General features: G+C 53.5%; 1 protein-coding gene and 1 long non-coding RNA gene across 2 annotated transcripts; one reads left to right on the top strand and one right to left on the bottom strand.

Moving 5' to 3' along the window:
* Nucleotides 1-1,243: 1,243 nt before the first annotated feature.
* PNKD (PNKD metallo-beta-lactamase domain containing) lies at nucleotides 1,244-19,766 on the top strand. Its single transcript, XM_036915789.2, has 9 exons — nucleotides 1,244-1,451; nucleotides 13,614-13,729; nucleotides 13,867-13,979; nucleotides 14,589-14,647; nucleotides 15,271-15,363; nucleotides 15,722-15,885; nucleotides 16,560-16,646; nucleotides 17,559-17,674; nucleotides 17,898-19,766. The coding sequence occupies exons 1-9, from the start codon at nucleotides 1,291-1,293 to the stop codon at nucleotides 18,069-18,071; spliced, it is 1,083 nt and encodes a 360-aa protein (XP_036771684.1). The 5' UTR covers nucleotides 1,244-1,290; the 3' UTR covers nucleotides 18,072-19,766.
* LOC130684047 (uncharacterized) lies at nucleotides 12,348-21,402 on the bottom strand. The gene is made up of 3 exons (XR_008998173.1): nucleotides 20,934-21,402; nucleotides 12,736-12,899; nucleotides 12,348-12,495 (listed from the first exon to the last, which is right to left on the bottom strand). It is a non-coding gene; the product is annotated as an uncharacterized LOC130684047 (long non-coding RNA).
* Nucleotides 21,403-22,458: the final 1,056 nt, after the last annotated feature.

The raw sequence follows: 22,458 nt of genomic DNA, 5'->3' as shown, positions 1-22,458 counted from the left end.
CTTTTAGGTCCAGCCATCTGATCAGAGTGTATCAGAAGGAGAGAGAAAAGATGTGATTTGGAGGTCAGGTCATCTGGCCTCTCTGCTCAACCTGGCCAGAGCACAGGCTGTAGGGAAAGAAACAAGAGCACTGCCTCATTTGCTTCTCTCTCCAACCATCTCCCAGCAGGAGAGAGCTAGCTCGACTGTTTGCAGCATTTCCTTCCCTTCCTGTGCTGGGCCAAGACTAGGGCTGGAGCCAGGAGCCCAGCCCTAACCCTGGTTTGCCCGAATCTGTAGATGTCACCACTTGCCATTACACCTGTTTCCATCCAACTGACTATAACAACTGGAACCCATTGGGAAGGCAGCAAGTGCCAGGGAGTAGTTATGTGGAAATCCCACCTTACAGGGCTTGGGAGCCTGATTACCTTGGTCCTAGTCCTGTATCTGCCATCCACTGCTGCATAACCTTTTTGTCATGCGCTCTGAGCCTCTGTGACCTCTTCTTATCCTTCAGGGCATGGCTTACAGGTCATGGAGGCTCTCCCACATCTAAATTGGTCCTCTCTGCCCTCCATATGTCATTGCCCCCTCTATTGGCTTCCTTTGTAGCACCATGAATTGTAATCACATACAGGTATGTACCTATGTGTGTTATGTATATACATGTGTGTATATATAAACATAAATACATGGATACAATTACATTTGTTTGCTTATTCGGTTTCTCTGCTAGAGTCTAGATTGTAAGCTCCAGGAATGCAGAGACTGTGTCTTTGACTTTAGCGTCCTCAGAGTCTAGCACAGTGCCTGGCACATAGGAGGACATAGAAAGTAATTTAGTGAATGAGTAAGTGAATAGTAGCTGATCCACATGATCTCCTGGATTCCTTCCAGCTGAAAAAGTTTATGAGTCTGAGGTTTCTTGGCAAGAGGACCATTCCAGGGCCTCTCCCAGAGTCGCCAGTTGAGGAAAGGTGAATAGGTGTGGGGCCCCTCGGTCCCCACCCAGGACGCGGGCGGTGGTGCCCCAGGATTAGCGCCGGTCAAAAGCCGGCTCCGCAGGCGGGGCCAGGCCGCCTCCAGCCTGCTGGCCTTCGGGGAGCGCGCCCCGCCGGGGGAGGTGAGGGGGCGGGCTCGAACGCCGGTCAATGGGCGGGGCGGCCTGACAGCCCCCCGGGTTCCGACAGCCGGCGCAGGGGGCGGGGCTCCAACCCAGCAGGTTCCCCGCGTGGGGGCCTGGGCCGAGCTGTCGCCTAGCAACGCTCCGCCCCGCCCCCTGGTTGGCCGCGGGCGCCTGCCCCCAGCATGGCCTGGCGAGGCTGGCCTGCGCGTTGGCTGTGGGTCGCCGGCTGCGGGCTGCTGCTCCTCGTCCTTGTCCTGCTCGTGAGCCCCCGCAGCTGCCGAGCGCGGCGATCCCTCCGTGGCCTGCTCATGGCGCGCAGTAAGCGGCTGCTCTTCCGAATCGGGTTAGTGCCGGCTCTGGAAGCAAGCGTGGCGCGGGAAGGCAGACGCGCTGCAAGAGGAGAGGCGGGGGCCGGAGGAAGGCTTGGGGGTTTGGACAGGGCAAGGGCTGGGAGATCCAGGGCCAGGGAGAAGAGCGATCAGAGAGGCAGGCTGGACACCCCCTGATTTGGGGGGAATTAGGGAAGGAAGGAGTTGGGGGACTGGAAAATTGGGATGGTCTGGGGAAGGAAAACTGGAGGGACAGGCTAGAGTAGCCAGGGAAAGGGGGCGTGAGAGGACATCTGGAGAAAAGAGCAGGTGAGGGGCTGGAACCCAGGAAGCTGGAAAAGGAGGGTGAGTGCAGGACGCCTGCCCCGAGGGCCTCCTGGTTGGCGGTGCCCGTGCCGGGGAGAAGACTTGCTTCAGGCCGTCTAAGTGTCACTTGAAACTGCCAACTCCTACCGTGTGTCCTTGTCCCTCTCCCCATCACCCAGCTCCCCACCACACAGTGTAAGCTCTTCTGTCCCAAGTGAGAGTTCCAACTCTATGTCCTGTCCCTTTCCTTCTAGCCTCCACCCTGGCCCTTGGCCTAAGCCCCAGGCTGTGAAATCCGACCTTACTCAGCCTGAGTTGTCCAGGTTCTCCAACCTCCAGTGACGTTTTCCTCCCCTCCCACCAGACCTCACTCATCCCTTCCCCCTATTTCTGCCTCTTGCTGGGCCAGGCCAAGTGGTAGCCAGCTCTGTTCTGCCACGGAGACTCCAAGAGGCAGAGAAGGAAGCACAAGCAAACGGCTTCCTAGGGCCTCTGTGCTGTCCCACTACCAGCAGGGCAGGAGGCAGGAGCTCCAGCGCCTGTGTAAGGCCAGTGATGTTGGGGATGGGACTGTGGGAGCCCTGGCCACAGGCCAGGTTTGGGGGAGAGCCTAAGCCTGGGAACTTCCTGAGCTTCAGAGAAGACATTGTACAATTCACCCTTCCTCCCAGACCACCTCAGAGATCCCAGCAGCTTCAGCCCCAGAATTCTCTGAAACAGAGATATGAGGACATAATGGGGGAAAACTGGAAGAACCTGGGGGTAGGGAGGGTCTCGTGTGTGTGTGTGTGTGTGTGTGTGTGTCTTTTGGGGCATTCACATCTCTAATGGCTCAAATATTGGTCACATTCTCGATAAGGCTCCAACCAAGTCACCTCGGCTCTGCAAAGAGCGTTAAAAAAATAATGAGATTTATATATATTTAAATATTTTTATACTTGAGATTTAAAAAATTTTCACCACAAAATTGCTGGGAATTTTACAGCTCTGTTTGGAGAGGGATTTTTAAATCTCCTTCTAGCTTTCAAAATGGGTAACATTGAGGTCATACAAATGGACTGAGGAAGTGGAAAAATGGAAGTTTTCATAAGGAACTAGAATCAGAAGTCCCGAGACTGAAATTCCCAAGATCGCCATCTCAGAATCCTGAGGGCTTGGGTATCCCTGCAACTTGAGATCTGGGAGTTTCCAAATCCCAAAACTTGGAATTCTCAGAGAGCTTCTTGGAATTCAACATTGTTGTGGTCTTTCCTGTGTCTGGATTTCAAAGGTGCCTTGGAATCAACCCCCCAAATTTGCAGAGCAGAAGGGCGTGCCTGGAATCAGAATTCCAGATTCTGCCCCTCCATGGTCTTGGAAACAATCAGTCCAGTCCCTTGGGGGAGAAGCGGCTGGCTGCTGGGAGGACAGGGGGTGTTGGCAGGAAATGGTCTGGGGGAAATGGGCAGGTGCTGGTGCTCTGAGGGTGCCTCCAGGAAGGATGGAGAGGGAGGGGGACGGGACGGGACAGGACATGATGTGGAGGGGCAGATTGCATGGGTACACCCCACCCTAATTGTATGTCTGCAAGGGCCACAAATAGAGGATTCTATCAGGGGCTGGAAAGCAGACAAAGGAAATACCAAGAGAGGAGAGGTTGTTGTCATTAATAACAGTCATCACTGGTGTTTGACAATTTTATAAAGAGCTTTCCTCAAACATAACCACAATTGTCTTGAGATGGGAATAACTGGGCACAGTGGAGAGTGGATCCCGGCTAACCTCGGTTGTGAGGTAGACATACACATCTGGGACTCTGCAGGGCTGGGAGACAGAGTGTGCAGTAGTAACACACATAGCATGTAGGGTAGGACAGACCTGCTTTTGAACCCTAGCTTTGTTGCTTAGTATCCATGGGACCTTGGCCAAATAACTCAGCCTCTGGGTGCCTCAGTTGTTTGCATCTGTAAAATGGACATGGCAATAATGCCTACCTCATAAGGCTCCTAGGAGGATCAAATGAAATTGTGTGTGCTAAGTGCATAGGCCTGGCTCATAGTAAATGCTCAGGAAACGTTAACAGCTGCTCATTCTGTAGCATGGGGGATGAGTGGGAGGGAGGATACATGACCCTGGCCAGGCTCCTTCTGGAGCTTCTTACTTCTACTCCTGTCTTCCAAGCCTGTCTTGACCACCCACCCAGAAAGAAAGCCCACATCTCCTCATTCATTCAGTAAACCCTTAACTGCCTTGTGTCGGGATGGTGGGATCACACATATGAGCAGAGGCTGGCTGCTGTTCTCAATGAGCCGGGAAAGGAGCATGTGAACAGGGACCCAGACTGTGGCAAGAGGAAGGGTGTGAGAAGTTCCCAGGAATGATAGGATGTGTCTGAGAAGGATGTGCCTGGGATCAGGAGGGTGGGACTCTCCCATGTGTGCTCCTGTTTCGTGCCTCAGTTTCCCTTTTGCCCCTCTGCCTCTCAGAGATGGCTGAGGGGATTTTGCAGAACAAGGGCCCTGAGCAGAGCCTCTCTGCAGAGGATGGGTGAGCAGGGAGCAGGCTGGGCTTGCACAGGGCTGGGAATGTCTTGCAAAGCTGAGAATGTAGATGGCAGCCAGCCTTTGGGGATGGACAGTCCTAGCTGTCAAAGCCTCCCTCCTTCCCTGACCAAGTGCCCTTTTCATTCATAGGCATAGAGGCTCTCTCTTAACCCTCCTGACCCCAGTAAAACCAGCTCTCCCCAGGACAAATCTTGCTTGGTGCATTTCTACAAGAGGAAACTTTTTCTGGGGCCAATGAGGCCCACTGGCTTGATCTCAAGGGGTGGCAAGAGTCATGGGCCCTTGAGTGAAGGACCCACCTACTTGTGGCCTGAATGAAGGCCAGGTAGAGGTAATGGGCTGGGCTGTCCACAACACGGCCTGCAGGAGGGGAGCTGGGCCCTGTTCCTTTCTGCAGGCCTGTGGGACTGTGGAGACCTGCAGTCCAGCATCCACAGCCACCCCTCTGCTCTGCCCAGACCCCGCTTCCCCTCTGCTGCAGGGTTCGTTTCCAAAGCATGGCTCCTTTCACTAAGCCACCCTGCCCCCAGAATGCCTCACCCATGCCTTTAGAGCCCTACCACACCCCCTTACACCTGCCCAATGCCATCTTCCCAGGCCCTGATCTCTTTCTGGAGCCTGGCAGACCTTCCTTCCTCCCTGGCTCTCTGTACCTGTCAAATTTTGTTGTATTTTCAAAGCTCACCTTCAAAATATATCTACAATCTGAACACTTATCCCCACCTTCACTACTACCATCCTGGGCCAGCCCATGGTTATCCCTTGCCTGGCCTCGCAAACTGACTGCTCCTTCGGCCTTTGTACCCTCCGAAAAATTCTCAGCACAGTAATCAGAACGAAACTGTTGAAATTTAGATCAGAAACACGTCATTCCTCTGCTCAGAGAAGCTTAAAGGCCCTGTGTCACCTGCCCATGCCCTACCTCACCTTTTCTACTCTTTACATTGCTCGTTCTGCCCCAGCTACTCAGGCTGCTTTGCTGGTCCCCAAACACTCCAAGGCAGTCTTACCTGAGCCCTTCTGTTGCTGTTCTCTCTGATTAGAACGTTCCTCGCCCAGATGGCCACATGGCTTACTGCCTCACTTCCTTCACGTCTCTGCTCAAAATTCACTTTAGAGAGACGTGTCCTGACCACCCAGTGTAAAAGACCCTTTCCCCACCCACCACCCCTGCATTCTCTATGCCCTGTACCCTGCTTTATCATTCTCCATTGTACATATCATGATACGACACCCTATATATTGACTTGTGTATTTACATACTGGTTTTATCCTCCAGCCAGAATATGAGCCACATGAGGGAAGACATTTCTTTCACCAGCATCCAGAACAGTCCCTGGCACAGAGCTGGCCCTCATTAAATGTTTTTTGAATGAATGGAAAGCTTGGCCTGGGTGCCATCTCCTCCATGAAGGTACCCAGCCACCCCTGTCAAAATTCAGCTCTGCCTCCAGTGTGACCCCTGGCACTGACTTCCTCCTCCAACCTTGCATTCATATTCTTGCTTGCTCTTGACTTAGGTGTTCCCAGGTCTGACTTCTCCATGGGACTCCCACAGGCCTCGCGCAGGGAGCAGGACTGAATCAAGGGGGCCCGGAACTGCGATGAGGGAGAGCAGAGGAAAGGCAAAAGAAACAGACCCAAACCCTCACCAGACACAAGCCAGGAGCCTTGGCTGGCCGTGGCCTGGGATTGCAGGCACAGAGGCAGCACTAGTCAGGCCTCCGGGCCAGGACCAAGGGGCTGTGGGCCATGACTGTGCCTCTGGTCCTCCCCAGGGGCCTTCAGCACCAGTTCTGCCCCCTCCGGGCAAGATGGGCAAAGTCTGGAGAGGTCTACAAGGGCTTGAGGAAGACCACACCTGGAATGGGCATGAAACTGCAGACAGGCCCCCCTTACCAACAGGGCAGGCCTGGGTTTAACTTCATGCAGGCTGTACCTCTCTCCAGGGCATAGGGAAGTGCCCACGCCGCTCCCAGGCATGCTGGTAGCTTTAGGAAACTCTCTCCAGAGACTTTTTAGCTGTCTCATTATCTTCTTCAGTTTCTTCAGTTTTGAGAAAGTGAAAACATTGAGCCACTCTCTGTTCCTAAAGGGCCTTGGAGAAGGCCCCCCCACCCCCATCCAGTAGAACTCTGTGTCCTGGTGGCCCTCCAAGTCCCTCAACCCTCAGGCATTTCCGGATTTGGTTTCATAAAGAGTGTCACCTCATTTGTCAGATACAAAGCCTGGCAAGCCTGGCCTTGGGAGGCAGAAGGGGAAGCCAAAAAGTGTGCCCTGACCTGAGGCGTTACCAACCCGGCCTTGCCTCTTGGGTGCCAGTGAACAGCCCTCAGGCCTCTCTCTGGCTGCGTAGGATGGAGGAGGGGAAGAAGAGCTGCACTGTGTGTGGCCACTGTGTGGGTGGGGGAGGGGCAGCATGTCACTGTCCCCAGCTGTCCCTCTCGGCCTCCCGTGGGGCTAGAGGTTCAAACTCAGATACCAGGGAAGCCGCACTTCAGTTCAGCGAGGCGAAGAGTGAGAAGTGGTGCTGTGTCTGCACCCCCGACCGGGCAGGAGGGCCCCTCGGGGCAGCTGCAGGGTCTCCCCAGCCCCGACCTCCCTCAACCCCGCCCCGCAGAGTGGTTTTCCTTTCACCCACCTGGGTCCCAAAGGACCAATTAGGAAACTTTCTTTTCTTTTTGGTGAGGTGATGGTGGGTAGTTTGGGGCCCAGAACTGCTGACTCAGAGTTCAGGGATAGGAGGGCGAAAGAGGAAAAGGTTAGAATCTTCCTGTTTAACCAGCACCCCTGGATCATTTTTGTGCAGGTGGCCAAAGGCCTAGATCCCAGCTTTCTGGCCATGCCTGGGAAGCCCACGGCTGAGAGTTTGAATCCCACGTGAGGTCATGGGTGTCAGTGTCATCTCGTAAGTCATGTGAGCTTTCTGGGCTCAGCTGCTCTTTCAGGGCAGAGGAGCCCTTGGTTTTACAGAGAGGGAGTCTGAGGCCTGGGGCCTGAGTTCCAGCTTCATACCTCTGGCAACAGAAGAAAGGAAGCTGTAGAGGCCCATTACTGGGGCAGTGACCCGGCTGGGTGGGGGGCTCAGAGAGGAGGACAGATTCTTCCCAGGGACTCCTTCACCTTCACGTTTTCCTGTTGAGGGTCTGTTGTTCCTTTTTTCCTAAATACCTTCTGCATCTGGCTAACGATGCTACCCATGGAACCATAAATCCAGGTTTAGGAATCACAGAGCCTAGATCTGAAAGAGATCTTCAGGATTTTCTGGTTCAGGGCATCTTATCCTGAGGCCTGCGGGGACTGTGACTCTCTGCATACATCAGCAAAACACTGCACAGGTAATGCGTTGGTCCAGGGAGAACATTCATGGGGTTCGCCAAATTCTCGAAGATGCCTGTGTCTCACAGGCTAAAACTGGTGCTTCAGATCCTGGGCTGCATATCTGCTCACTGCAACCACCCTGATGTATCACTTTCCTGAGCAAAGGCCCTCAAGAAGTTGGATCTGCCCCCAAATAGTTCAGGCCCATTCATCTCGTCCTAGCCCCACCTCATTTGGGGTTTGGGGAGGATTTTAGGAGCTCAGAGCGTGGACTCTGGGGCTCAGGGAGTGATCGCTGTCCCCCTGCAATGCTGTGTGGTCCTGAGCAGATCTCTTCCCACCTCTCTGCTGCAGTGTCCTCATCTGTAACATGGAGGAAATAGTACCTGCCTCGGGGTGTTTGGGGGACTGCAGGAGGTGGTTGATGGGAGGCACTTAGCTCAGAGCAGCCTGGTGGAGTCTGAGCTGTGGGATGGTCGTTGTTATTGAAGATGACCTGGTGTGAGGCTCTCTAAACTGTGTGGACAGAGCCAGGGCAGTGGGCCCATCTGCAGACACCCTGTTAGTGCTCCCTTCAGCTCCTCCACTTCAGTGTCACAACCCCTCCTATGCCCTTGGGTCTAGGTGACCCACTTAGCAGAGCACCCTGCTTGGCCAGGTGTGTGGGTGTAGCAGGGAGAGGGAAGGGACTTGGAAGCAGGTGGGTGAGGAGGGACAGGGAGAGCAGGGGCAGAGGTGGCTGTAGCTTGTGCCCCAGACCCCCACAGGGCTTCACTTCCTAGTGTCCACAGCCCGGCATGGGGCCAGTTGCATGGGGCTATAGAGTTGATGGTCCACTTCCTATACCAGGTCACTTTAATACCTTCATGTCGGGCCTGCCCCAGTGTTCCCTGGCCACTAAGCCAGCATTTCGTGAGTGCTAGTTCTGTGCTGTCTAGTGCTGGGTGCATCCAAATGGGGTACCGAGGAGCCACGAGGTGCAGGCTGGGTCACCAGCTGAGTCTACCTGCCCCATGCATGGCACTGATTAGACATTGGAAGTTGATAAGACCCTGCTACCTAGGGGCTCAGCTCTTCGTGGGGAGCAGGGGGATGGGAGAGACTGGGCAGGGAAAGGAGGCTTTCTGCTGCAATAATCAGGGTTTGAACTGAGCCCTGAAGGGTGCTGAGGATTCCAGTAAGTAGAGAACGCTTGGAGGGTATTCCAGGCCAGAGACCAGCAGGAGCCGAGGCAGAACTGCAGTTTTGAAATTTTAATGAGTTATTTCAGGCATGCAGATGAAGATAGATAATATAACAATTCCCCCACCTCCCCGCTTAAGAAAGAAAATATTACTGACACTGTGAAGCCCCTGTGCCCACCTCCCAGCCTACCTCCTCACTGCTCCCGAGGGAACCTTGCTAACGGCATGCTGTCCCTTCTCTCAGCTGACTTTATTCTTTTACTACATCCCTCTGTATCCCTAAACAATATAAATGATGGTTTAGCATGCTTTGGCATTTCTAATAAGTATTGTCAGATTGTCTCTTTTCCCTGCAGTATGTCTGTTAGCTTAACAATGTATGTTTGAGCTTTGTGTGTGTTGAGACCTGGTGGTGTAGATCATTTGTTTTCCTGGCTATATAGTTTTTCATGGTTGGAATATGTCACGGTTTATTTCTCCATTTTGCTGTTGATGGACATTTAGGGGGGGTTCTGCTTGTGCACTTCTGGGAGTGCTGGGCCATACAGGGGGGAGGCAGCAGAGACCTGCCTCTGTCTCAGTTCGCGGAGCCTCACTGGTTGTGGGTCATGCTCCCATCAGCAATGGGAAGCCACTGAAGGCTTTTGAGCAGGAACAGGACTCAATCAAAGGCTTTAGGATCTTAAATTTTTTACAGTGGTTTGCAGTTTCGATCAGAGGCAGACAGTTGAGTGAAGGAGGCTTTCATAAGGGCCTAGTTAAGACCTTCCCAGGACTGAATCCCGGAGGTGGAATTGAATGGGGTTTTGGTCACATATACCAGGAAGGGGCTTAAATGAGCTCTCAAGCTGTGTAACTGGGAGGAGGGCAGGGCCTTTCCCAGAGAGGCAGCAGGAAGAGGAGCTAACAAGCACAGTTTGGGACCCTGGTGATTGTGACACAGCCAACCAGCAGATAGATGAAAGAGGAGCTGGAGCTCAGGGACCTGAGAGAGTCATGTGGAAGTCATTGTCAGGGAAAGCCCAGGCCTGGGGAGAGTATCCCAGGCCACCAGGTCCTCAGGGCCCTCCCTCCCTTCATGCCTCACATCTTCCTTCCTCTGCTATGCGCAGTGATCAGACTCCAGGCCCACAAGGACCACCTCGTCCCATCTGCCGCCATGCACTCGGCTCCCTTTCACTGCGCCCTCCAGCGCAGCAGCCCAGCAAGCTCTTAAGAAGGGAAGTCCCAGCATGTGCTTCCTAGCTTAAAAACAGCCCGCAATTTCCACCCCCTCCCCATGGTCTGGCTCCCGCCCGGCACCCTCCATCCCTGCAGCCCTGGCAGCTCCTGGAACATGCCCCACTCCTGTGTTGGTGCTGCACCACCCCGACAGCCTGCTGTGCTGCTCGCGCCCGTCCTGCATCCCCAGCTTGAATGTCACCCTCTGAGAAGAGGCCTTCCCTGACTGCCCTGTCTGCCGGGAGACCAACTTCCCTCCCAGCTACTTTCATCCCTCGCCAGCTACGGTTAACTGTCTGCTTGCTGACTGGTTTGTTTTCTCCTTTGGTGTGTGTTGGCTGCTCCTTCCATGACCCATCTGCCTTGTTCTCTGCTGTCTGCACCGGGCCCAGCATGTGCAGTTAATGTTTGCTGAGTAAGGCGAATGAAAGAGAGGGGCCTTGTTTACTGCAGCTCCTCAGTGCACAGTCCCTGCCCTTGTACATCGTGACCTTCACTGGAAAAAAACACATATAAGCATCTAGGGAATGTCTGTCAGCCACTTCCAAATGTGGACAACCGTGTTCTAGCAGCTGCAAGGGGTGTCTAGCAGAATTCAGGAAAGAAACAACAGTTGCTAAATACCTTCCACCCACCAGGCCTTCGACTGTGCATTAACATTTGCTATCTTAGTTTATGTCACTTAATCTTACACAGTCCTGCAGGGGTAAGCCATGGTATCACCATTTTTCAGATGAGGAACCTTATCTGTGAGACCAATAACTTGCCCAAGGACACAGAGCTAGTAGGGGCCAAGCCATGACCAGAACCCAGAGATTTCTGTTGCCAGAGCCCCTGCACTTTCCACAAGCTTAAGTAGGAAGAAATGAAGCAGGAACAGGACTCTGAGAATGGATGTCAGGCACAGAGGAGAGGGTGATTTTATTTATTTTTATTTTTTATCTTTTCATTATGAAATAACTTCAGCCTTGCAAAAATAGTACACAGAATTCCCATATACACCCCCTACCTAGGGCCCCCAAATGTTAGCATCTTTCATAACCACAGAACAGTTAGCAACATCAAGAAATTAACATCTGTACAAATTATTGATTACTCTCCAGACCTTATTGAATTGTCCCACTAACATTCCTTTTCTGGTCTAGAATCCAATCCAGGATATTTGGGTTGTTCCAACCAATCCCCTCTCTTTGAGCATCTCTGTTGTACTCTGTCATTTTAATAGCAGAGCTGGGAGATCGGCAGTGCCGGTCATCTGCCTCCCTCTCTCCCTCTGGGGGCTTTGCGCCTGCCGCTGTCGGATTCTTGGTGAACCTAACCCAGGTTCACCCTGGGCCTGCTACCATACTTCTTGGAAATGTCACCTCCTCGAAGAGGCCTTTCTTGATGACTCTATTGAAACAGCAACTCCTGTCATCCTTCTCTGTTCTTTAGCCCTGTTTTATTATGTCATCTTCACTTGACGGTATGTTTATTGTCTTCTCTGTCCCACTAGAATATAAGCTGCAAGAGGACTGTAGCTCTGCCTCCCTCACTGTGTGCCCAGAGTGGGCTAATAGCAAAGGCCTCACTAAATATTGTTGAATGAGTTAAAGTATGAAGTGGCTGAAACTGATTTGACAATAAAACAGGAAGAGGGCCTGTGAAAAATGACATAAGAGTAGGTAAACGATGGCAAAACCCCTCCATAGTATGTCCAAATTTCCAATCGGTACAAGAGCGTGGGCACACAGAGCAAGGATCCAACGACTGAACTTCAGCTAAATCATTTCTACCAACCTGCTTGTTTTCCATCAGTGCAGACCAATCTCTAGCTCTTCCCCAAGGGGCCTGACGAGGGTCTGTCCCTGCCCAGTCCACACCAACATGGACACAGTAAATCCCTATAAATATTTAGGGTCCATCACCTACCTCGTCTGTCTGTGATTCAATCATCCAGAATCCCTCCCAGATTTTCTAGCTGACTTGCTTTACCACCCTGAGTCCTCCAGCCTCCAGAAGTTTCCCTTCTGAGAGGCCAGAGCCTCTTGACTCTTTCCCATGCTGGTAGGGCTGGTTATATAATTTATAGGGCCTGTTGTAAAATGGAATTTTGAACGTTTTTGTTCAAAAAGCAGGAGAAATGTGCCATGGAAAGTATTAAAATACAAAGTTTTGCCTTTGTGCTCATGGGGCAATCTCTTTTTTGACTTGAGATATTTTTAATTTGCTAGTTAATGTCATCTAAGTTGCATGAATTTTGCCATTTATTTTGTATTGTACAATGCCAGTTTTAAGTGAAAAAATAAGAACGTTTAACTCCTATGTGGAATCACTGAAACTATGTAATTCGGATTTCTTACCTTGTACATGGATACATATTTTGTTCTGCCAGAACAGTGGAAATGCCACACAAAGTAAACTCAATTGCTTGTGTTTCCCTTCTTGACACTGCACATTCTACCAGCTCCCTCTGCCTTCAGCTTACTGACAAACAGGGAAGACTGGAAGGAAAGGACAGATTGGTCACCTTCTTCCCTTTCTTTCTGTGGCATCATTTGCTACATAAATGGTTGTATCACACATGTGCAAGTAAGAGAGGATGCAGGAGGATTCCTGGGTCGTTTGTGTGCTTAGAACACCACTGCCTTCTTTATGCATTTGAAGCAAATTCTGGTTTGGAATGAAAGTGTAGCCTCTCAGGTCAGTCCACGCCCCCCTTCCTCGGGGAGATTTACACTCACCTTGTACTCACTTTGAGTCTTGAATTCTCATGTGCAGCAGGTCCTCATGGGACACTGAGAATGTGGTCTGTGCGTGGGGCAGCAAGGAACGGAGCAGACATGCATTGTATCTCCTCTGCTGGTGTGCACATTCCATTGTCCCATCAGATTTCACCTACAAGACACTAAATTCAAAGGGAAAACCATTAAGAATTTCAAGATGGCAACAACAGAGCATTAAACCCATGTGGGGCCTTATGTGACTGACAGGTCGCACACCTGTGAGCTGGCCCTGAGTGCTGGCATCCTGTATTTGGAGGACTCTGTCACTCACCAGTGCCCTCTGTTCCTTGTGCCACCTTTGCACTGTGTAGCCTGAGAAGGCCTGAAGTGGTGGCAGGGGGAGGGAAGGAGTGTGGTCAGCCCATCCAGCCTTACTTCTCCCTCCTCCACCAAACAGCCAAACAGAACTTTACAGTTTCCCCAGTTCTTTGCTGTCTCTGGGCCTTTATCTATTGTTTCCTTCACCCCAGTTGTTCTCAAAGTTGTGGGGCTTCTTAGAAATGCACATTCCCAGGCTCTGCCCCAGACCTGCTGAGTTTCAAATGCTGGGGATGGGGCGGAGGAATCTGGTTCAACAAGTCTCTGGCATGATTGTGCCAAGCACCAGTGTCTTCTGTAAATTCCTCAATTCACATCGCCGCTGATGGGCTGTGAGCTCAGGGTGTGTCTGTCTCATTCTCCCTCATGTCCTGGGCAGGGCAAGCAGTAGGTGCACATAAGTGGTAGAGTTGCACTGACTCAAGAGGTGGCCAGGGGAGTGCGGCCATGGGGCCTGCGCCTCGCTCGAGCAGGGGAGCAGAGGCAGCAGTGGGGCTGAGCACACGTCCTGCCCGCAGGTACAGCCTGTACACCCGCACGTGGCTCGGGTACCTCTTCTACCGCCAGCAGCTGCGCAGGGCTCGGAATCGCTACCCCAAGGGCCACTCCAGAACCCAGCCTCGCCTCTTCAACGGTGAGCTCTGGCTGCGCCAGGCCAGCAATACCCCAAGCTCTGCCTCCCCACCCACCCTGCCTACTCCACATCATGTGTCCCCCAGCTGCCGGGCTCCCTGCCCGGCACCCCGCTCACAGCCTGTCTCTGTCCCCTAGGAGTGAAGGTGCTTCCCATCCCCGTCCTCTCAGACAACTACAGCTACCTCGTCATTGACACCCAGGCCCGGCTGGCTGTGGCTGTGGACCCCTCAGACCCTCAGGCTGTACAGGTGAGGGGAGGGGAGGGGCAGGGGTAACGGGTCACCATGGGGACTGGCAGCTTCCTGGTACAAGAGAGGGGCTGACCCTGGTCCCTGTGCCAATGGGATGTGTCCTTCCACATGCATGCACACAGGTCCTAACATGCAAATACACACAGAGATCCCCACAACTGTTGCACTGGGGGGTCAGCGTCCAGGGCATGGCTGGAGGAAGGGGGGAGCTGTGGGAGAACTGGAACCAGAGGGCAAGGGCTGCCAACCCAGGACCACGGTCTAGGGCGTATCCTTTCATCTCACTCTGTGACCCCCTTTCTTCTTTCCTCACTGCTGTCAGTATCTGGGTCACCCTCCCTCTCCCCCATCTCTTATCTTTCTGTTTGAGCATGTGTCTGTGTGTCTGGTCCCCTCCAGGGGTCTCCCTCTCCACCTCCCCACCCTCTCCCTGCACCTGTGCTGGGTCTCAGCTGTCCTGCTTTCTCCCCAGCCCCCATCCTATCCTCTAGCCCCTCATCACTCCCGGGTCTCCTCTCTGCCCAGCACCCACGCCCCTGTCTCCCTCTACCTCGAGTCTCCCTCTGCACCCAACTCCCCAGCCTCAGTACATCCTCTCTCCCCCAGGCTTCCATTGAAAAGGAGGGCGTTACATTGGTGGCCATTCTCTGCACCCACAAGCACTGGTAAGGGGCTGGGGTGGGGGCGCTGGGTGCAGAGGGTCTTCCCGGGCCAACCCTTGCCTCGACTGGAAGAGGGAGGACAGGCTGGGCTGGGGGTCAGGAAATCAGGGCGGGTGGGCACCCACCTTCCTCGTGAGGTTCCAGGGCACCAGCAGAGGAGGGAAGGAGCTGGGCTCCTACTGCTCCCCTTCTCAGACTCCTAAAGCCCCAGAAAAGTGCAGGGCAGGCCTTCACCTTTCATTCCATGGGCACCCATGCGATGCCTGCTGTGCGCTGGGCATGGACAAAGCTTGTGAGTTTTTCCCTCAAGGAGTTTATAACCCGACGAGGGAGACAACCCTGCATGAAGACGACAGACATTTAGGTGGCAATTGGCATGCGGGTTGGGGAATCAGATCCACTTGGAGGAATTAGAGGCTGATGACCCCGGAGCTGGAAGATCAGTTGGCACTGACCAGGTGGTGGGGGGAGGCTGGCAAGTTGTGAGGACGACATGCCCAGCTCAGCTCAGTCCAGAGCCAGGGGCCCCGGGCTCCAAGGTCTGGAGATGCCGTGGCGGAGAGGGAGGTGAGGAGGCCCAGTACAGTCGCCCCTCAAGGTCCCTGCCCGTCTCTGCGGTCTTACAGGGACCACAGTGGAGGGAACCGTGACCTCAGCAGGCGGCACCAGGACTGTCGGGTATACGGGAGCCCGCAGGACGGTATCCCCTACCTCACCCAGTAAGTCCCTGACCCAGGGGTGGGATGGCCCTTCCGGGGGCCCCTTCCCTCTGCCCCATCCTTTAGTCAAGTTATTTCAGGAGTATCAGCAGTTGGATATTTGCTGATGCCCTCCTGGCCCTTAGAGAGCAGTCATAGCCCATCTGACACTGCCCACCCCAGAACTGATCCAGCCACGGTCCCCAGAGAGGAAGAGGGGGGGTTTGGGGTCTGCCACCCTGGGCACTGGGGTTTCTTCTGTCTCTGATGTGGAAGCCCCCCTCCTGCAAGTCACCCAGCCCCTTGGGCCTAGGGTGGAGCAACAATCAACACAGCACAAGCTCTAGTACCTTCTCTTCCCTCCTGTCTCACTTCTCAGTCCCTTGTGTCATCAAGACGTGGTTAGTGTGGGTCGACTTCAGATCCGGGCCCTGGCAACCCCTGGCCACACGCAAGGCCACCTGGTCTACCTGCTGGATGGAGAGCCCTACAGGGGTCCCTCCTGCCTCTTTTCAGGGGACCTGCTCTTCCTCTCTGGCTGTGGTGAGTTCCCCCAAAAGGGAAACAGGAAGAGGGGTGCAGGAGGGAGGGAAAGAGGCCAGGGCAGAGGCCCAAGGACAGCTGCAGCCCCGGGCAGTCTCTGAGACACAGATGTGGCCTCAGAAGTTACTGCCACCTGTGCTACCCAGATTTTTTTAAATATCTTCACGACTTCCACAGGGGATGGGCAGATGAGCCGATGCATGTAACTGAGTAGTAGAAGGGCATTTGTTTCCACTGGGTGGAGCCTGGTTCTCTGACACAGGGACTGGCAAGACTAAGTTACAAAAAATAGAGAACCCCTGAGTGACAGGGTGATCCTGGGGGTGGGTGAGGGCCACACGCCCTAGGGTGAGTGGAGTCCCGAACAGCAGCACAGGCACTGAAGGCAAGAGGGCCCTACATGACTGCACTGGGTGCACGGGGCCTTAGAATACAGCCTGGAGGTTCTGCACCCCTCACCATCCACATGTCAATATATGCACTGCAGGCCTTCAAAGGGGCTTGGTTGAGGCGTTAACATTTGGAGGGAGTAGATGCCTAGGGGATGCATATGGGGTAAGGTTTTGGGCTGGTGGTGAGCCCCCACTGTCCAAGCTGGTCCCCACCCCTCTCTGGCACCATACACGATGCTGTATTAACCTTGTACCGTGTAACATACACCCGACCCTCACCAGGACGGACCTTTGAAGGCACCGCAGAAACCATGCTGAGCTCACTGGACACTGTGCTGGGGCTGGAGGACGACACTCTGCTGTGGCCTGGTGAGGTGCCCCTCTCCCCAAGCCCCTTACTGCCCTAGAGTGCCACCAACCTGCTCCTGTCCCAGAGGTGCCACAACTCCACCTTCAGTGGCTCCTAGAAGCCAATTCTAGCAGTGGGGGCAGAGCTCCCTTCTTTTTGGAGTGCTGGCTCTGTAATGCCTCTGCTCCTCATGCCAGTGCCCCTGCCAGCTGGCCTCTTGGCAGCCTTGTAGGTCCCAGCCTATCCCAGAGGGCTGGGTTTTTATAACCAGGGTCTAGAACAGAAAATAGCCTTTGCTTATGGGAGGAGAATTCAGAAAATCCCTCTGAATGCATCCATATCCACACATCGCACATCCATCCATCCATCCATATGCACTTACATTGAATATTCACATATACATATGTACATACATTATGTGTATCTACATACATATGTATGTTGCACATCCATAGTTTCTAAAACACATTCACTAGTATCTCAGTTAATCCTCAGAACATATATTCATCCATTCCTTCATTCAACAGATACTTTATTGAGCAGCAAACATATCCAGGCTCTGTTCTAAGCCCTGAGGACAAATCTGTGTTCTAGTGGCATTACTGTTTTCTCCACTTGCCGAATGAGAACACTGTGGCTGAGAGGTGCCGTGACCTGGCTGAGGTCACACGCTGGGCAGAGGCAGGGTTGAGCTAGAGTGCAGGTCTCCTGGCTCCAGGTCTGCTGGTTTCCACCTGAACTGCTCCTGCCTGTCCCATGGCTGACTTGGGTCCACATTTAGAGAAGCGCTCTGTGTGGTTAGAGCTTTCCTGGAAGCGCTGCCCCCCACCCCAGTCATGGGGTACCCACAGGCCCCGGGGCAGGGAGGACTTTCTCTGGCCACACCACTGATCTCCCTCTGTCCTGTGTCTTGGCCCCCACGACGGCCCTAGGTCACGAGTACGCAGAGGAGAACCTGGGCTTCGCAGGTGTGGTGGAGCCCGAGAACCCGGCCCGGGAGAGGAAGATGCAGTGGGTGCAGAGACAGCGCATGGAGCGCAGGAGCACGGTGCGGGGCGGGGCGGTCTGGAGGGGCCCCATGAGCGCTCCCCAGAGGAAATCCCTCTCTGCTGGGAGGGACCTCTTCCCCCCTGACCACCACCCAAGCTCTGACCTGTTTGGTAACCAGGCTTTCGAGTGAGAACTTCTGGGCTCGGGGCAGGGCGGGAGGCTTCCCCTGTTGGGTTTATTTTCAGTTCTCTCCATCAAGCTGGGCACCTGTCATCCCACAGTGCCCGTCCACACTGGGAGAGGAGCGCTCCTACAACCCCTTCCTGAGGACCCACTGCCTGGCGCTGCAGGAGGCTCTGGGGCCAGGGCCAGGCCCCACTGAGGACGATGGCTCCTCCCGGGCCCAGCTCCTGGAGAAGCTCCGCCAGCTGAAGGACACGCACAAGAGCAAGTGACAGCCCCTGCCCCCAAGCCTACCCCCTGTAGTGGGGAGGCCACCTGTCACCCGTACCACACCACCCCTCCCATCACTACCACCACCGCCTCCATCCGTGCCCATGGTGGGCATCATTCCCTGATGCTCTCCAGGGGAGAGGAGGGAGAGGAGGGACAAAGTGACAAGACCATGAGACCAGGAAGAAGGGGGCTGGTCAAAGGCTTGGTGACTCCATGGGTGAGGCTGAATTATCAAGGGTGACAGTCAAGGAGGGGCCTCGGGACATCTGCAGACCTAACTGGCAGGGTGCCCTCCTCCCTTCCCCTGCTCCTGCGATGGCAGTGAGAACATGGAGGCTGCTGTTAGCCCCTCTGTCAGGAGGCCTGCCTTTCTCTGCAGCCCCTGACCCCAGAGCAGCAGGAGCCGTGAACAGGCTGAGTCCATCTTCCCCCTCCTCCCATCCCTGAGTGGGAAAGAAGCTCAGTCCCCAGAGTGGCCTGAGGTGCAGTGCCTTGGAAAACTGGTCTCAGAGGGGCAGCTGGGCTCTGGGTCACTGAGACACTGCCCCTCCCTGCCCCCACCACCGTGCTCCCATGAAGGCACTTTCCAAACAGACACATTTCTGAGAAAGAAGGAAGGGCCGGAAGAGTGGCTGTCTGAAAGATCCCTGAGTCAGTGACTCTCCTGCAGCCTGGACCAAGGAGGCTCCTGCTTGGCTAGGAGACCTTAACCTCCAGCTGAGGAGACCCTGAAGGCTGAGACTGCAGCCTGAGTCTCTAGGTCGCACACGCTCCCTACACAGCGGGCCTGGTCCTGCCCGCGGGCCTCTGCCCCTGTGGTTTTGTCACTGTGGCCCTTATTCTTAGGAACTGTTGCCTTCCTTAGCTAACTCATCTTTTACTTATGAAGACATCCATCTGGCCCCTTGTAGTTTGCCAAGAACATTCCATGTCATTTCTCATTCGGTCCTTGGCCCCATCCTGGCTGGGGGCAGGGGGTCTGTGCAGTCACCAGAAGTCTGGAAGCGGAGAGCTCTCACCTGAGTGGCAGCTCCCACGACCCCAGGCCGGGGCCCTTCCCTCAGCTCAGCTTCCGCTCTGGTCTCGGGTCCAGGTCCCTTGGGGCCACAGTGAGGACCCCTGTGGTCCTCAAGCAGGCATACCTCGGGTCAGCCAGGAGTCCTCTCTTCCCCTGGCTCTGCTCACCTCTGGGGGGCCCTGGAGAGGCCATCTGCCCTCGTTTCCTCCTCATCATTCCTGCCTCTTCTGCCTCCCTCTCCAGCCACAGCCCCTGGTACCAACTCGAGCAATACCGCCAGAATAGTTAGAGTTCCCCAGCCTCCAAGACATGCAGTTTCATGCCTCTGTGCCTTCGCTCATGCTGTTTCTTCAGACTGGAATGCCTTTCCCTGCTCCTCCTGCCTTGTCTGCCTGGCAAACACCTATTCATCTCTCACAATCCCCCTCAAAGGCCCCTTCCTCCAGGAAGACAACCCCCGTATCCCTTCCCTTCCAGGCTACCTCTGCTCTTTGTAAATGCTTCTCTCTGGCACTTACCACACTGTATTTTACTTGTTTACATGTTGTCTCCCCTTCTAGACTGTGAACCCTTCAGGGCATGGACTGTATCTTATGCATCTCTGTATTTCTGCGCCTAGCACGGTGCCTGGCACACAGTAGGCGCTCAATAAATGTTGAATGAATGAATGATCTAACCAAGGCTTGATCTCTCAGTGGCTTGTCTTTATTGCTGGATCTGTTTTCCTGTCTGGGTTACAAGTCCACTAACTTGGAGTTCCAGCTCTTCAAGAGCTTTGATCAGAAACAAAGTTGTAAATGTATCTTCCAAGGCTTGTGTGCATTTGTTCAGGGTTTTCTATTTGCTTACCTCAGGATTTTCCAAAGCTTGAGATGCACAGGTACATCCTGGCCACAGGGGAGATGCTGTTACATGGTCACAGCCTAGCAGTGACCAGCACTCAAGGGCAAGGCCTTGGTGCTGGCCTCTCTTTAGCACTAACTGTTTATGTGGAAAGGCCCATATTCCAGGTTGCCACCTTAGCTGGGCAACTATCTTGAGTTAAATTTTAACCACACTATTTCGTTTTCATGGTATTTATCTTTGAGATCAATATTCTTGATAAGTGACACCTTTTTTCAGTTCAGGAAAATGATTAAAGATATTTGTTGAAATAGGAAAATAGGAAGTAAAGGTGACACTTGACTGTGGCAGAACTCTTGAAGGTGACCCTGATGTGACTGAAGACTGTCAGGCACTGGCCTGGCTCCACATTTCCCTGGTCACAGCTCAGCCTCCCCCTTTAGGCACTCCTCACCTGAGCCAGGGACCTTGGCACTGACCGCCGCTGTCCTGGATAAGGGCTGCACCTGGGGAGGGAGCGGCCTGGGGGAAGGGACCGTGGTCCTTGCCTTGCTGAGGAAGGGCAACTCCCTGTGCTGTGTGATTGTCATTGAGTCTCTGCTGTCTTGAATAGGCAAGCGCCAGGGCCAGGTCACTCCACCAGCTTTGAGGGGCACTTGGTAATGGTTCTTTAGGGCTGGTGAAGCATTTTCCCAGGGGCTTGAGTGATCATCCCCTGGGCCATCCATCCTAAATGATGGCACATGCTTCTAGAGCTGGCACTGACCAGAAACCACCATGCTTCCTGCTCTTTGCTAGCAAGACAGCAGGGGTCATTGGTCTTAGCCACCTGGGTTTCCAGGCCCACCTCTGTCACTCAACTTCCAAGTGATCTTGGACAAGTCAGTTCCCTGACCTCAATTTCTTCACTTGCCAATGGAGATGACAACCTTGAATGAGTCAGGACCCTGTCAGGGACAAATACTCAACACTAAGGACCTTAAACCAAAGGAAAACTTACCAGCTTGTGAGACTGATTATGTCATTGTGACTTCAGGCATGGCTGGATCCAGGGATTCAAAGGGCGTTCTCATCACTCAGCTCTGCTTTCTTCAGTATTAGGATCATTCTTTGTCAGCTCTTCTCCCTACAGTTCAAAGATCATTTCTATAAGTTCCATGTTCACAGACTCCTAGTTCATCAAACCTAGAAGAACCTTCAGTAGTCCCAGGGATTGAGTCCCTCTGGTCCCAGCTTGAGCCCTGTGCCCAGCCCTGAACCCATCATAGGAGTTAGGGGAACAGGCCTCAGTGACTGGCCAGGTTAGGTCACATGACCACACATGGAAGGGCAGTGGTCACGTGAAGGGAACATGGTCCCCAGGAGATGAGGACAGACCAACTGAAACACAGGTGCACTGAGAGTAGGGGAATGGTCCCCTCTAAGGAATAGGGGCTCTGATACCAGAAATGATACAAGGCAGCAAAATCATAAACATTCACCAACAATCCCACTTACTGGAGTCTTACGAGAGTCAGATGAGAAAAGGCATATGGAGTCACTTTAGGAAATGCAACGTCAGATTTCTGGTGCTATCATTAATTACAGAGAAGAAATGCAGGAAGACATATGGCCTCAAAGGTGTTTGAATAATATGCAGTTTTAAAAATAATCCACAAGCAGTTCATTTTATCCATTTTTTCACTGAATCACAAGCTGTCTCTCTTTGGATTTAGAAAAGGAGAAAGGGAGGGGTGTGCTAAGTGGGCAGCCTCAGGCATTTCAGGGGACAGGGAACAAGAGGAAGTTGTAGATGTGAACGTGAAGAGCCACGTGTGGGGAGCTGGGCTTAGTCCTCCAAGGCCCTGGCCACAACTGGAGCCTTTGAAAGCAGATGGGAACCTAACCCTGAAGCACTAAACCCTACCCCTGGAACAAAGGCAGGACAGGGTGGCACAAAGAGAGGACTAGGAGCTGGACAGATCTGGATACAAATATAGGATCTGCGTCTGACTGACCCAGGGTAACACCAGATAGGTGCCACATTCTAGACCAGCTAGGAGAACTGTATGAGATTCACAGGATGTTCTGAACTGTAGCCTCTCTTTCCTCTTACTGTTGTTAATCAACTTAGGGCTAGTCCATCAGGGACAGTAGGACAAAGTGATGACGAGCATGGACTCTGGAGCCAGCCCATCTGGGTTGGAGTCCACACTTTCCATTTAGTAACTGGGCAACCTTGGGCAAGTTACCTAACCTTCCTGTACGTCCCTTTCTCATCTGTCCAGTGAAGATGATGCTAGCACCACCTCAGAGGCTGGTTGTGAGGATTAAATGAGTTGATACCTGCCAAGCTGGGCACATAGTGAGCCCTCTCTGTTAGTGGTTGTTCAGTAGGTGCCCACCTGCACAGCCTGCCCACATCATAGACTCAGAGAGGCCAACCTGCCCAGCACAGCCACACAGACGCTCCAGAGAGTCTTGCCACTGACCTACGGGGCCCTAAGAGGGACGATAACAAGGGTCCTTAACAGATCTCTTCCAGA

The sequence above is a fragment of the Manis pentadactyla genome, chromosome 6 (assembly GCF_030020395.1).
Source record: "Manis pentadactyla isolate mManPen7 chromosome 6, mManPen7.hap1, whole genome shotgun sequence".
Taxonomy (NCBI): domain Eukaryota; kingdom Metazoa; phylum Chordata; class Mammalia; order Pholidota; family Manidae; genus Manis; species Manis pentadactyla.
Note: the sequence above shows the minus strand (reverse complement) of the source record. Positions and strands in the feature narration are given on the sequence as shown.

What these genes read in the sequence shown, in the direction of transcription:
- PNKD (XM_036915789.2), top strand. Translation starts at nt 1,291, where the DNA reads ATGGCCTGGCGAGGCTGGCCTGCGCGTTGGCTGTGGGTCGCCGGCTGC. An exon ending in CAGACCCTCAGGCTGTACAG is followed by an intron (nt 13,980 to 14,588) that starts GTGAGGGGAGGG and finishes TCTCTCCCCCAG; the next exon opens with GCTTCCATTGAAAAGGAGGG. An exon ending in CTCTGCACCCACAAGCACTG is followed by an intron (nt 14,648 to 15,270) that starts GTAAGGGGCTGG and finishes GCGGTCTTACAG; the next exon opens with GGACCACAGTGGAGGGAACC.